The sequence below is a fragment of the Botrytis sinoallii genome (genome assembly GCF_014898435.1).
Source record: "Botrytis sinoallii strain Bc 23 chromosome Unknown BSIN_033, whole genome shotgun sequence".
Lineage (NCBI taxonomy): Eukaryota > Fungi > Ascomycota > Leotiomycetes > Helotiales > Sclerotiniaceae > Botrytis > Botrytis sinoallii.
The window spans coordinates 333,004-347,630 of NW_024066060.1; the positions used below are offsets into that span (position 1 = coordinate 333,004).

The 14,627-nt window shown below is 38.6% G+C and overlaps 5 protein-coding genes across 5 annotated transcripts; 3 read left to right on the plus strand and 2 right to left on the minus strand.

The window, feature by feature from the left end:
* Positions 1 to 5,819: 5,819 nt before the first annotated feature.
* EAF02_011577 (uncharacterized protein) lies at positions 5,820 to 6,316 on the plus strand (the record flags this gene model as incomplete). The annotated part of the gene is made up of 3 exons (XM_038907624.1): positions 5,820 to 5,888; positions 5,985 to 6,038; positions 6,134 to 6,316. 3 exons carry the CDS (start codon positions 5,820 to 5,822, stop codon positions 6,314 to 6,316), a joined length of 306 nt encoding a protein of 101 aa, XP_038752637.1.
* Positions 6,317 to 7,065: 749 nt separating this feature from the next.
* Positions 7,066 to 8,483, minus strand: EAF02_011578 (uncharacterized protein; the record flags this gene model as incomplete). The annotated part of the gene is made up of 2 exons (XM_038907625.1): positions 7,066 to 8,428; positions 8,479 to 8,483. 2 exons carry the CDS (start codon positions 8,481 to 8,483, stop codon positions 7,066 to 7,068), a joined length of 1,368 nt encoding a protein of 455 aa, XP_038752638.1.
* Positions 8,484 to 8,771: 288 nt separating this feature from the next.
* EAF02_011579 (uncharacterized protein) lies at positions 8,772 to 9,251 on the plus strand (the record flags this gene model as incomplete). Its single annotated transcript, XM_038907626.1, has 3 exons — positions 8,772 to 8,774; positions 8,904 to 9,110; positions 9,207 to 9,251. The coding sequence occupies 3 exons, from the start codon at positions 8,772 to 8,774 to the stop codon at positions 9,249 to 9,251; spliced, it is 255 nt and encodes an 84-aa protein (XP_038752639.1).
* An 819-nt stretch (positions 9,252 to 10,070) lies between these two features.
* EAF02_011580 (uncharacterized protein) lies at positions 10,071 to 11,224 on the minus strand (the record flags this gene model as incomplete). The annotated part of the gene is made up of 3 exons (XM_038907627.1): positions 10,071 to 10,684; positions 10,741 to 11,116; positions 11,189 to 11,224. 3 exons carry the CDS (start codon positions 11,222 to 11,224, stop codon positions 10,071 to 10,073), a joined length of 1,026 nt encoding a protein of 341 aa, XP_038752640.1.
* Positions 11,225 to 11,601: 377 nt separating this feature from the next.
* On the plus strand, positions 11,602 to 14,474 carry EAF02_011581 (uncharacterized protein; the record flags this gene model as incomplete). Its single annotated transcript, XM_038907628.1, has 3 exons — positions 11,602 to 12,502; positions 12,563 to 12,864; positions 12,915 to 14,474. 3 exons carry the CDS (start codon positions 11,602 to 11,604, stop codon positions 14,472 to 14,474), a joined length of 2,763 nt encoding a protein of 920 aa, XP_038752641.1.
* Between the last annotated feature and the right edge of the window lie 153 nt (positions 14,475 to 14,627).

The following is a 14,627-nucleotide window of genomic DNA, read 5'->3' on the forward strand; positions in this document are numbered from 1 at the left end:
TCAATCTAATACTATATATATCTGTTAGGAAATCTATTTTGAAATCTATTTTGAAGAAATCTATCTTAACCTTATATTATGCTTTTACTGAAGAAGTTATTGATAAAAATCTCCAGACTCCCTTCTTCTTATTCCAAAACTAGTCGATACTTTTGGAATATAATCCTCCAATTTTAGCTATAAAGAAGAATACTAATAAAAACCTTTATAATATAAATCCTACTGATTCAATACTATTTGACTCAAATTATTACTATATTCACTAAATCAATGGAAAAACAGAGATTTGTATCAAGATGATATTAAACTGGCCGATTCTGAAACCAGCCTCAGTGTGGATTATTGTAGGCTTTAGGATATATAAAAGACTGCTATAAAACCAAAATATTTTACCCCTATTAAATCCCTTATCGCTATAGAAGCCTTCTAAGAAACCGACTAACGCCTTATGAAATATCCAATAAAAAATAAACGATATAAAGTTCCTTATAGCTAATAGCTTTATTCAATTCTATAAAGATTAGGAAGCTTATATCACAAAAGTAACCTAGAATGAATTAGATAGAGCTTGCGAGTTACACTGTATAATAATAAACAATCCTATTCAATTACATCACAGTATTATAGAAAATGATATCAAAAAGTTTATGGAAAAGACTGATCAACCTATACCATCTATAATAAAAATTTAAAGCAAGCTATTACCCTAGCTTCACAATCTATTTACTGGATTCTTATTTTCTTTTATTAACAAGCTTTTGTTATAATGCTCTTAGGATTATAAAATCGAAATTATATTAGGCAAAAAGCCTTTATATAATAAAGATCGCCTAATATCCTTAATTGAACTCTAAGTTGTTTATAAATAGCTCGATAATAATCTAAATAAAAGATTCATCCGCAAATTCTACTCCCAATCGGCTGCTTCATTCCTTTTAGCTACAAAACCTAAAGGGAGTATTCGAATTTGTTAGAACTACCATGAACTAAATAATGTTACTATTAAGAACTATTATTTGCTACTATTAATCAAAGAAACCCTCGATACCTTATACTATACTAAAGTTTATACCAAATTGAATATTATTACTATATTCAATAAACTACGGATTGCAAAAGATCACAAATAGAAAACTGTTTTTATAATTTGTTTCGACTTATTCGAATCCTTGATAATACCTTTCAGCCTTTACAATACTCCTGCCTTGTTTTAGAACTATATCAATCATATTCTTTTTAATCTCCTGAATAAGAATTGTACAGTATACCTAAACGATATCTTGATCTACTCTAAGAATGTTACAGATCATCGAAAGCAAATTTACAAAATTATATAGAGACTCATTAACACTGAATTACAAATTGATATTGATAAATGCGAATTCGAAACGAAAAGAACAAAGTATTTTGGCCTAATCATTACTCCTAGTAGTATCGAGATGGATTCCGATAAGGTTAAGACTATCCTCGAATAGAAATCATTAACTAAGCTAAAAGACCTCCAACACTTTCTAGAATTCGCCAACTTCTACCAACACTTCATTCGCAACTTTTCTAAAATCATAGAACCTTTAAAACCGTCTACTGAAAAAAGAGAATATATAAAATTAGACTACTGATCAAAAAAATACCTTTAAAAACCTGAAACATGCCTTTGCCTTTATTCTAATCCTTACAATATTTGATCACCACCGCCACACAGTTGTTGAGATAGATGCTTTCGATTGGACTACAGGCAGAATACTCTTTTAGTATAATAATAAGGGTTGACTATACCCGGTTACATATTTCTCCTCAAAATACAGTGTTGCCAAATATAACTACAAAATCTATAATAAAAAACTACTAGCTATCATCAAGTTTTTAGAAGAATGGAGATCCAAATTATATAAAACTCAAGAGCCATTCGAGATCATTACTAATTATAAGAATCTAGAATACTTTATATTAATAAAGATATTAAATCAAAAACAAGCTAAATGAACTGAATTCCTGGCTGGTTTCAATTTTCGTATTATATACAGATCGGGTCTTAAAGCAGTTTGCCTTGATGCATTAAATAGAAAAGCAGAAGATTGCTTTATACACACTGATTCTAATAACAATCGAATCAAGAATCGCTTATAAATAGTTCTCCCGAAAAGAGTATTCGACACCGCTGCATTCAAGAATTTTATTTGATAAACAAATAATAATATCGATTTCATTGCAATGCTTATAGATATAATTATCCTTAATATTGAGAAGCTGATCAATGATCTTATTGATAAAGTATACGAATTATCCGAATTGGTTATTATTATACATAAAACATTTCAGAACCCAATTGTTTGCTATTAGCTATTATTGATTCGAAAAGATCTTCGAATCACTTTTCAAGACTATAGATTAATCAATAATAAAATTTTCTATCACAACCGCCTCTTTATTCCCCCTTCCGCTAAACTTTGCATCCAAATCATATACCGAATGTATTCTATTGGTCCGGCAGGATATTCCAATCGAGTTAAAACTATTAATCTTATCTCCTGTATATACTAATGGTCTAATATATCGAGGGAAATCGAAACTTATATATAAACCTATCAACTCTACTTCCAAACCAAAGCCTCCCGTCTTACTGCATCCAGATTCCTAGAACCCCTGTTAGTACCATTTCGCTCCTGGTCCGATATCTTTATTGATTATATTATATTGCTATTAATTAACAAATACTATAGCAAAAAGTATTAATATATCGTTATAATTATCTGCCGTCTAACGAAAATGCATCATTTTATTCCGATTATAGGACTATTCGCAGAGGAGCTTGCTGATTGGTTTATCGAAAAAGTCTACTACCTATACAATACACCTAATAATATAATATTCGATAGAGATTCACAATTTATATCAGAATTCTGAAAGCATTTATCCAAATATCTATCAATCACTTTAAAACGATCCTTTTCGTTTTATCTCGAGTCCAATAGATAAACAGAAAGGATCAATATTATAGTAGAATAATATCTTTAGGCTTTTATAAACTTTTACTAAAATGATTAGTACAATTGATTTCTATTTGCAAAGTTTACATTTAATAATACTATTTCAAAGATTACTGGTATATTCTTATTTTTCGCTAATTATAGTTTTCATCTATGTTTTGGTATTGAGCCCTTTTCACTTATTCCCCCAAATCTATTATATTAATGTAAATACAAATTTCTAAAGGCCAACAAGATTACAAACCGATTTGATATTATTCTAATAAAATTAAAAGCCCTAATTACTCAATCCATTTAGAGATATAAAGATTACACTAACAAAACTCATACCGATATTCCTTTATACAAAAAAGATAACAAAATATAGATTAGTATTAAAAATATAAAAACTAATTGTTTAATAAAGAAAGGTAATAACAATAGGATAGTCCCTATAAGATTCTAAAAGTTTATAAACAAGTCTATCTATTCCAGCTCCCTATTAGTTTTAAAATCTTTTCAGTAGTCTATAACTCATTACTTTAACCACTCTACCGCTTATCTAGATTAGCTAATCAAAAAGCAATCAACGAAACCGAATCCTATCGAAATCAAGGCTGTATCCTAAAAAAAGATAACAAAACAAATAAGGAAATCGAGTAATAGAAATTCGATAAACTATTTGATTGTTATAATAAGGACGGATTTTATTATTAAGTTAAATAGAAATATCACTCAATATTTTAGTAATCTGTTAAAGATTTTATAGTCAAAAAGATATGATTATTGCTTTCCATTTAGCAAATCCAAATAAACCAGAATCGCTTGTTTAAATAAACTTCAAAAGATCTACTACTTTTAATCCCCCATTAATATTTACACTAAATATACTCTCGAATCGAGGCCGAAGCAAACCTAAAAAGCTCTGGTAATTGATTATTACTCTCAAGAAAGTTCATTTTAATTCAATAATAGAAATTAGAGTATTTTAATATTATTTTGTTTTCTAAAAGATCAATTGATATTGCAATTGTGGATCGATTACTTTGAGCGGGGGGTACTATTACGATGCCAACTATATAATCTGTAGTTGCCTTCGTGCCTCAGGCACAGCATACTAGCGCGCCCTACTTCCTATAAGTAGGGCTTCACTCTTCCATAGCTCTTCTACCCTTATGGTACAATATAAGTCTTTACCCGTACCTTGACACTTATCAATAGTATTCAATATTAATATAATATTGAATATCTTCAGTAGTATTGAATTTTATATTATGTATGTATATATTTCGAAAAAAATCGATATGCACCACTAAACTAACCCGTATATGAAATACGGGAAATACTATTGCCTACACTGGGGAGGAGGACGAAATTTTTGAATGGGATCGCGATCTTGGGATATGCAATTTTTGAGGAACTGACTCGGACTTGACGTAGTTCATCTGAGGAGATTGGATTTTTAGGAGGGGGGTGTAGAAGGTGGGAATTCTCGTGGCTGGCTGGCTGGCTGCTGTTTGATCTTATTGAAGGTATGGCTGGCATGGTGATGGGGAAATGATGGAGTTACTAGCTGATTGTGAGAGCTGAGCACTAGTTGATAAAACAAGAAGTTTACTAAAGGAAGATAAGAATTTGTTCTTTGAACTTTTTTGGGGGGGGGGGGGGGGTTCTTCTATACAGCTCTAGCTCTAGCTCTCTATAGTAATACTACTATTATCTTTATGGGAATTACATCGGTACTAACATTTACAGAGATCTAGAGACGCCGAGAATATAATCAGAATTTAACATTGTTCTTGCTGCATACGATGGAAGTATGAGAATTTATTGAATCAAAAAGTCTTTACTTCTAGTCGCCGATAAATGTTTGCCGAGCATTGGAGATATATAGTCTGATGGAATAAGTGGTGTTCTAGGTCATGAGCTGTATATTAGGTAAAACGATACTGAAGACTCTGTGTATTCTTAATAGTGACTAGATCTTCTTTCACGGTTAAGTGATTGTTTTTCAGAGATCGTACATTTTATTCTCAACGAGGGTTATCTGCTATAGTCAATGAAATCTTGAATTGTATTACAAGATGACTTTATCTGCCAAGGAGTCAGAAGTCACTACTCTATGTTGAGCACTTGGTGCTTCTAGGCTTGCCTCGAGGGTCTCGAACTAGGCAAGATCAAATACATCTCGGGGCTAGAAGTCAAGTGACCATGATGTGGTCTTTGCTGGTATGCACTGTTTGCTTTGCAATGGTATGAGGTATTCGACACCCTTTTTATACCCGAGTTTATCTCCCTGTGGAATGACAAATTCGTGGAGTGTTGTTACACCCCTAAGTGCTAGCACGGGATGTATATCAAGAAGCGGGTAGGACCCGAAGTCTACAATCAAATGATATTTTCATGACTCCAGACCATATAACTTCGGACATCCTTTTCCCTTTCTGTGGAGTTCAAGCCCATGCCCCTCATGTATTAGCGTGGCATCCACAGTCATATAGTCACACAACTCGTGGAGTATTTTCGTCTGATGTCTCATTTGGTAATAAAAAACACAATGATTAGAGGTTGAACCACATTACTTGACACTGGCACTCCCGATGCCAAATCGGCTTTATGGGTTATGAGTACGCGAATGAAAGCAACGTTCCTTTTTTTACTACCACAATCCGAAGCAAATATACTGGCACAATGTTATAAAATTAGACACTACCCCTAGATCTCTTACTTTTCCTGACCTTTGAAAGTTTTTCTCTTTGACGTTTGTATCGCGCATAAAACATTTTCTCGTCGACAAGAACCCAAAACTAAGGTCCAACAATTCGCACCGACGATCTACATCCACGCTTCACAATGCACTTGCCATCCGTCTTCACTTTCGGATTCACAGCCGTTCGAGCTGTTTTCGGAACACCTATTCCAGTAAGAAATCTTTATCTCATTGTTCCGCTTTAACGACTCAACATTCACTCACATTATCTGCATGACACTCGCGCAATTTTCGTTAACTCTTTCAAGAGACTTCCTACATCCAGCGGAAACATTACAGCATATAGTAATAATGCCCATATAGTGAGTATGCATAGAGCGCGATTTACTAAGTCCCCGTGAGACTACTGACAGCTGTCGCCTGGCTCAGGAATCCCATCTATCGAAACGATCTTTAGGTTTCAATGAAATCATTGAGTGTCCGGAAGGGTTTACGTCAAGGGATGGTGGCAGAACATTCACCTGTGTTTCTATTCATCTCAAACTGGAGAAGCAAAACTGAGAGGTTCGTGAGGATGGATATTGGTTGGAACATCAAGGCAAACAAGGAGGCTAAAAGAGCTGTTTCTGCGAGTGTGTAGAATCCGCTGGAGGATAGAACTTTCTACTATCTGAGAGTTCTGGCAAATGGCAGTGTGGTAGGGTCCGGATACAAAGACTTGAATGGGCTGGCTAGCGTGCAATTTGTATCTTATAACGTGATGTGGAAATAATGGCGTTTATGGGTTCAGGAATTGAGTTTGGGAAAGACCTATGCAAATCTACACATCTATAGATGTAATCTCTAGGAATGTATATCTCGAGAGCTGGAAGCTGTGACGCTCAATATTTTAATCAGACGAGGCATTATGAGATGCTTGAATTACAATTGGATATAGTTTCAAAAAATAAGCTACATACTTAGATTGAGAAATAAGCTCAATACACAAGAAATCTAGCACGGTCGGTGGGTCTCCCCAGGGGTGAAAGGAATATGTGATTTTCATCAAGAGAACAGAGTCACAGACCTGCAGTGAAACGTATTGAATGATATTCGTGAGAGGTTTCCCCTCACTCTCTACCTTTGGCTATTGGTTTGTTATACTGCATCATCTTTTGTAGCACTTGCACGAGATTCGCAGAGAATGTAACACACTTGTCTTTTCATCCCTGTACAATTTTTGAATGTCACTCGCATGTGCTGCTAACACTTTCTGATGTCGGGGTGGGTAGCCAGGAAAAAGTTCTAACCATGTTCACTAAGTGTTCAGAAACGGCCTCGAGATTGAAATTTGTTTGACTCTAACCACCTAATAATATACAATACACCAGAGCTGGTACAACACCCACGTTAAACACCATGCATCTCCGTGTCCACTATTTCACCACTCTCTATTCCAGGATCATCAACAACATCCTCAACTATAAAATCATCCGGAATTCTAAAAATTTCCAACGACCTCTGTGCGTTTTCGTCCGTGTGCCACTCTGTAGCATGTTGATTATAGTTCTTCTCATAACATTCCTCGGAGCAGAAAAGAGCCTTATGTCCACTAACCATGCAAACTTTGCACAAACACATCCCATCATGGGATACCTCCTCATCTGCACTAAGCTCCGAAAGGCAACAATCTTTCCAATGAGCACTCAGGCAATAGTGATCAGCTTTGTCGTGATCTTCATGGTCCAGAAGCGCATGACTAGGAGAACAATAATAAGTCCTTTTATGATCTCTATCTTCTGGAACTTTGGACGCAATCCAGTCACATAAGATGCATTGTATTGCACCTTCTGGTACGGATAGATCCGCATCTTCATCACAGCCATCGTATGAGCAAGGCGCTTTACTCTCCTTTTCCACTTGCTGATGATGTAGATATTTGAGTGTATCTTTCTCCGCTTTCTTTGCTTTAGCTTTGAGATGCGCAGATTGTGCAAGGTTAAGTTCATTCAGGCGATGCTGTAACTGTGCTATCTCGGCATCCTTCGTGCGAGCACTCTCTTTCTTCATAGCGGCAACAACCTCATCGTAGGGAATTTCATTCTCAAACATTCGAGCATATTTACTTTTGTAATTCCGTACACTGATAGAGTCCGATTCCAGAGGGCTGCAGTAATATGAGATGTAAATTGGAATTCGTTTTTTATGAGTTGTAGTGTCGTGTAGGTGAAGGATGAAATCTACTTGGTCTGGGTCTGGACATGTCTTGATGTACTCCGTTAGGTAAGCATTCAAAACTTTTGAAATATTTCTCCCTTGATCTAGTTCCATTGCGATGCGGTCCTTGAATTCGATAACATCCTCAGAATCATCCGGTCTATGTGCACAAAGATCCTTCTTTAAATGTGCCCGAAATTCGTAATCTACTCTGGTGTGAATCTCGTCGAGCCTGTGGACTTTAGGTTGTTCGAACATCGACTGTAACTCTGCTTTATAGTCAAATAATTTAGAGTACCAACGATCTGGATCTTCTGAGAGATACCAATCCTGATAAGCTTTGCGAGTCTGACGATCCTCTCCGATGCAACTCTCGCAATCCTTATGGTCAGTGGTGTGTGGTGTTGCAAAGGGGCTCTCGTAAAACTTTTTGATACTTTCAAGAGTCTTTCTGAGAGCTTCATGATCAATACGATAATTATCTGCATGTTCAAGACGCTCGCCCAATGTAAGAGGATAAGTTTGACCTTGCGGTCTCAATTCAAATGAAGTATCTCTGTGATGTGTGTCAGGAAAACGCGTTGTCACGTGAGTGTCCCGACTTACTCCATGACCGTTTAAACATGCGCCTCTTCGAAATCGAATTTAACTGAGGACCTCAATTCATCGACTCCAGTAAGATCGATAATTCTAAGTGATATGTGGATGGCTAAGTTTGTCAGTTATGAAAAATTCAATCTTGTTAGTTGCTCAGATGTGATTGTATAACAGCTTGGGAAATAATGCCATTTAGAGCTAGCGGCCGCTGGATGAAAGACGGACCGGGTAAACGTTCAATTACTAGTAAGTATCTCTTGACTTGATTCTTCTTTCCAGCACAACCCGTCAATCAACACAGAATGGTAAGCTTCTTTACAATTCAATCCTATTTCCGTGATCGCGTTGCATTCGCGACCCATGTTTCCTATATGTTTCCGGCGATAATGCCAAGGTAAACAACAAAATCACTACTGATACGTTCTTGGGTATAGGCAGACAAACTTCGCGCGCAGCAACAGCTTGAACAGCTCCAGCAGCGTTATGTTGGGACGGGCCATGCTGATACAACAAGATTCGAATGGACGAGTAATATTCAAAGAGATTCGTATGCCTCGTATGTGGGCCACCCGCCTTTGTTGAGTTACATGGCAATTGGAATGGGAAGTCCAAGGGAGATGGTTAGGAAAAATATGATTGAGGTGTGTAATTTTGTACACCCTAAGCCTTTTTTTCTAGACTTGGATATTATTGGATATGCGAAAGGAGGAATTAAGATGGAGACTAACATTCAACAGAAAATGATACAACCAGTTGGAAAGCCCCCCGAGGTGCAGGATTAGCGATCTTTTTTGCATGGAACCTTCTTAAGGAAAATGAAGAGAGGTAGAAAGGTGTGTTTGAGAACTTGCTAGCATGGCTTACAGATGTGATGTTAATCATGTATTTAGGATATCCATTCGATTGAAAATAAGGGAATCGCATATCGACAACACTCATGGACACGACAAGATAATATCGGAGTGCGGAGCTAGGGGAGGATTGTTCAAATTGATATCGGCGAGGAGTCATACTATGGTGTTAATGGCGCAAACATATAATGGGAGTCAGATTGATATCATATTACGAAGCTTTATAAGAGGATAAACAATTCTACGAGTTCTCGCGTGTAATCGAAGAAATAACACATCGGACATCGCATTTGCAATAGCCCAATATCTCACATCCCCCGTTTTCGAATTCGATATTTTTAATGATGATGAATTTACCATAATTTCCTATGGCGCAATGATATCCTTTCGCCATAAAATGGGCACAGAGTTTCTCTCAAGATCAGGGTCAAGGCCCAAGATGAATTTGGGCGTAAGTGAAAACCACTAAATACTTTGTCAGGATTTATTGTGAACATGGTTCAAACTCAATTTGCAGCAGTACTCACACACCTCACATTTCCACATGTGATATAAATTAATGCTTTTTTCCGTCACTCAATTTAAGAGTATTTCATGATTCAAATAATGACCCAGATTGCTTTACTCGAGCATCCAAAACTCCCGTGGCCCTGATATGTGCACTACGTTTCGCAGCCAAACAATCGAATCTTCCCAAAATAACGCCCGCTTCACAACCGCATTTACCATTCCGTTCAATGCATCGACTATTTATTCATCATCTTCATCATCGTCTTCTTCAGCCGCTCCTCGTCGCGGCCTTCCCCTCGCGGCAACCCTCTTAGAGCTTGATGCACCATTTTGTTCGGGCACTTCCGTTCCTTCTCCGTTCTCTCCATGAGCTACCTTTCTCTTTCCTAGTCCCAAGCTACGCTCCAATCGCTTATCAAGATCCTCCGGAGCATGCTCGCCATAAACCTCCTTCACCAGTCCTTGCACACCTTTCGAACCGATCTCCATCCTTCCTCGAGGTCCTACTCTCCATTCGATCAGCTCCTCTCCATCATTTCTTTCGATAGTTCGGGTTATGTAATTTTGTTGCATCATCTTCTTCAAGATGAGAGTTGTCTTGTCCAGGGGCAGGTTTGTTTCCGCATTTAACTTTCTTAGAACTGACGTGAGCTTGCTGTCTGTCATTGTTGAGTCAGGGCTCAGCATTATGACAGAAACCACCGTTGTATAGAATCCTATATATGTAGCTTCATCCCACTGGCTAATAACTTTGGAAGGCTGAATAATCGAGGATGATCGGTAATCGATGGGTAGAATACTTGTGAGAATATATGAGGAAGTTGTCGTGGATTTCGACTTTCTGCTAGCCTCCTCTGAAGGGGAGTAATTAGTTGGAAACGTAAAAAGGGAAAAGTTCAAAGTTACTCACTCAATCGGCCTTTAACAGTGACATTTTCTTTAGCGGGGAGTTCGACCATTTCCATGCCAAATATGATTCTCAGCGATTCTTGTGCCGGTTCAAAAATAGATTTAAAGGATCTCGATTGTGCTCCAAGAACCTTCTCCTTGATACCAGTTCTTGTAATTGGTAAACGCTGGAATTCGCACGCCAAGGCATATCTGACCAGTTTCTTCACAACTTGATCCAAAGATTCCTCCCTATCCAAGCCCATGCCTTCACCTGTTGCATCGTCCTCATCATCGTCGCCATCCTCATCTTCTTCTTCTTCTGACTCTGGATCTGGGCGACGGCGTTGCTGAGTGTTCCGAGGTATTTCTTCTTCTGACTCCTCATCTTCCCTAACCTGCCGGGATAAGTTAGCTGTCAAGCGCGGGGGTCATTGAGAATTGGAAAGAGTAAGATGGGTGTAAATTACGACTTGTCGCCCACCTCTGCGGGAATTAGCTGGCATATTGAGTTCTCTAGGTATGATCGTTCGTGAAAAATCAATATCTTAAATGTATTTCCGTGTTTATGATATTATCGCTCTTTCCCAAGGAGCGGGAAAAGTTAACTTGAGTTGGGGAGACGCGACCGACCGCGTTTGGTCGGAAAAACTAATGCAGAGAAAAATCGGCCGCCTTCTCCGGTTCTCAAAAAAAACATGAAGATTTCCATGACTGAAAGTAAGACAATTATAACTTTCCCTCGACGAATTTTCAATCCGCATACATGATTCGCCGACATATATCTGCGGCGCATATATGCTTGAGATGCCAATACGATTAGATCGAAGGCCTTTACCATCCCTCGCCCGAAGAGCGTATTCTACCGAATTGGATGCAGATCATGAAGGCAATGGGTTACAGACGTCGAATTGTTCAATCGCAGGGAAGTCAATTGGACAGCAATGGAGACACAGAGTTTCATACTAGGGAAAACGACATAGACACAACGAGACCCAAAGAATGGCCACCAGAATGGCACAACGATATCGTTATAAGAAGACATTATGGTGCCGTGAAGCCTCCAAGACCAAGTCGCGGCGTTGAACAGCCCAAACCAGTAAAACGGACCAACCCAGTAAAAGATATCAAAGAATCTAATCCCAAGATCTATGGACACACTGGAATAAAGCAGGTTGGAAGCAGTGTGACATTATCAGGTGTGGATGCGTTGGGGAAGAACGCTGAAGTCCTTGTCTTGCGAGATTCGAAATTGAGATTTTATAAGGCGAAGAATAAGAGTCCTCTTGATGCAAATCCAACGCCCGAAAATATTGATATTCTAGCTAGGCTTCAAAGCGAAAGAGGAATTGTCTCTTCGAAAGATGTCGAAGCACATATCAATGAATGCAAGCCTGCAGAGGGAACTATACAAACGTGGGACGATTTCAACGGTCTCGTGCAATTATTGCAGAAAAGTTTCACAAATCCTCAAATGAAGAAGTACATCCAGTCATACCCACAGGAAGAAAGAATGAGGAAAGTACCATCCCTCGGTGTTGGAATTTTATACGACGAGAACGCAATTTCTCGAGCAACTCCGTGGGTACCAGAAATCTCCCCTATAAACCAGCCAGTCGATGATGATCCCTTACGGGGATACTCTCCAGCATCCTATAATTACAAACAAAATATTGCGGTAAGGATCTTAAGGGAATGTTGGCAAATAGAAGTTCCGGAACTTGTTGATGGAATAGGTGAAGTCGAAGTTCAAGTTCAGATAAAGGATCTAGACTTTTTGAATAGTGCGTAAAATCAGACTTTTGTTCCCTTCCACAACTCAGCTGATGTAGTGTAATGTCTAGGCCAGGGATACATGGAATCTTTGATCAAACAATATTATCTAAACGACCCCGAAAAGATTGAAATATATCGACCTCGTCAAGTTCTTCGTATCACCTCGACCCGAGAAAAGGCTGCCCTCATTATTGCTGAGATCCAGGATGGAATACGAAGTATTAGTAGGGAGGAGTTCCAGTTGAAAGATTTATGCTTTTCTCATTACATCAGAGGGTGGGAGAGTAGAATTCTTACTCCAGAAGTACTGGCTAAACTTGGTGAATTGACTAAAACGGATATCAGAAGATTGCCACACAAAGAGCCGATTGTTAGTCTTCTTACATTTCATTCCACGCCACACACACTAACTATTTACAGCTTCTGATTTCATCCATGGTTACCGACCGAAAAACAGATCTGTCAAAACGGGCTGATGTGGTGAGACGTCTGTTACTAGATCTAGCCCGGTTCGATGGGTCTGATCAGAATTCAAGGAAAGTTGGGTTGCGAGACTTCAACGAGTCTTCTCCCACAGTGGACTTGCCTGGAGGTTTTGTTAGATATCCAGGGTCGCGTGAGCTTTCTTGGCACGAAAGGCTTCGTACGTGGAGTCGATGGACTACAGCCACCCCTAAGTCCGTAGCCATCGATAACCCAACTGAAGCGACTCAATACACTTTTCCTTTCAACACTGTGGACATAAAACTAGCTGGAAACCCTCAGAAGAACCCCGACCCTGAAGGAGCCGAACTTTTATGGTCTCATGAGTATTCGCCCTCTACCACGATCAAAGCCGGAACTATCTTACACAATATTAGCGGTCATCGGATTGGAAGATATATCGATGATGACGTGGAGCATTCAAGGGGACCACCCGCGATTTCACCCGACAAGACATTGAATATGATCAACTTGAAGACAGAGATGGATAATGGTTCAATCCGTATATTTTCCCCACAAGCACCGAATATGTCAGGACTATTTCAGTCAGATCATATCCAAAATGGACATTTTGATAATGCAAATCAGGAACTTGTCATGCAATTCAAACCTAATCCATCGGCGGTATGTCCAAATGGCGACACAATTGGGCCTTCCGCTTTCAAGGACTTTCCTCCGATAGAGATTTCTTTCATCATCAATCGAGAATCTTTTGAAGTAGAATTTCGGGAGCTTCATGCTATAGTTTCTACTGAGACAGCGGATTTGATGCTTCCTGAACTCAAAGCAGATCTCCAGTTTCAAAGAAGGATTCGTTCAAGAATGTTGTTCGATGAATCTAAATCAAAAAGTGGGTTGGGTGGTCTGAAATCAGCCGCAATCTCTGTGAAGAAATTCATTCAGAATTCTCAACTAGATCTAACCAGTGAGCGACAATTGGAAACACCACCGAAATTAGTCATTCCCCTCGCTAAACATCTTTGCACTGATAATGGCTGGAAACGCATGAAGGGCCAGCCAAGATCGGGTGTTGATGTTGAATATTTATTTGCCAAGCTTGAATACAGAAAGAAGACAACTTACAATTTCAACAATCATGAAATATGCTGCACGAGTATCGAAGCAGGAAAAGCTGGTGGTTCACATTTGGAATTGAGTCTTACATCTCGATCCATGCCAAATCAAGATGAATTTAACGAGACTATGAAGACAGCGTTGAAGATGGTACAGTTGATGGATATCAAGAATTTCACAAGCATCTATGGGCAGGTGAGAGAAACGTTCCCAGAACGAAAAGAACCAGTCTTGGGCCCTGATGATTTCAAATTCATACCAAAGAGGCCTAGTGATTTCTTGGACGTGAAAAGACTGTACGAAGAAGACGATGAAAAAAGATCCAGGTTTGACAGTGCGCCGGCTAAGGAGGAGGTTGATGAATCGCAGGTGTCGCCGAACAAAGGTCAGGAGTCTCAAGATCATGGAAGTGGAAGATGGTAACTGTTCAATGGATTTTAAGTCACATGGTTATGAACACTGTAAAATGCTGTAATATATGACATTATGAAACAAAAAGGGATCTGGAGTCATAAAGGAGAACATGGAGAGCATTGCTGTCGGGTCTTTTATATATCCAACACGACTCCTTTGTTA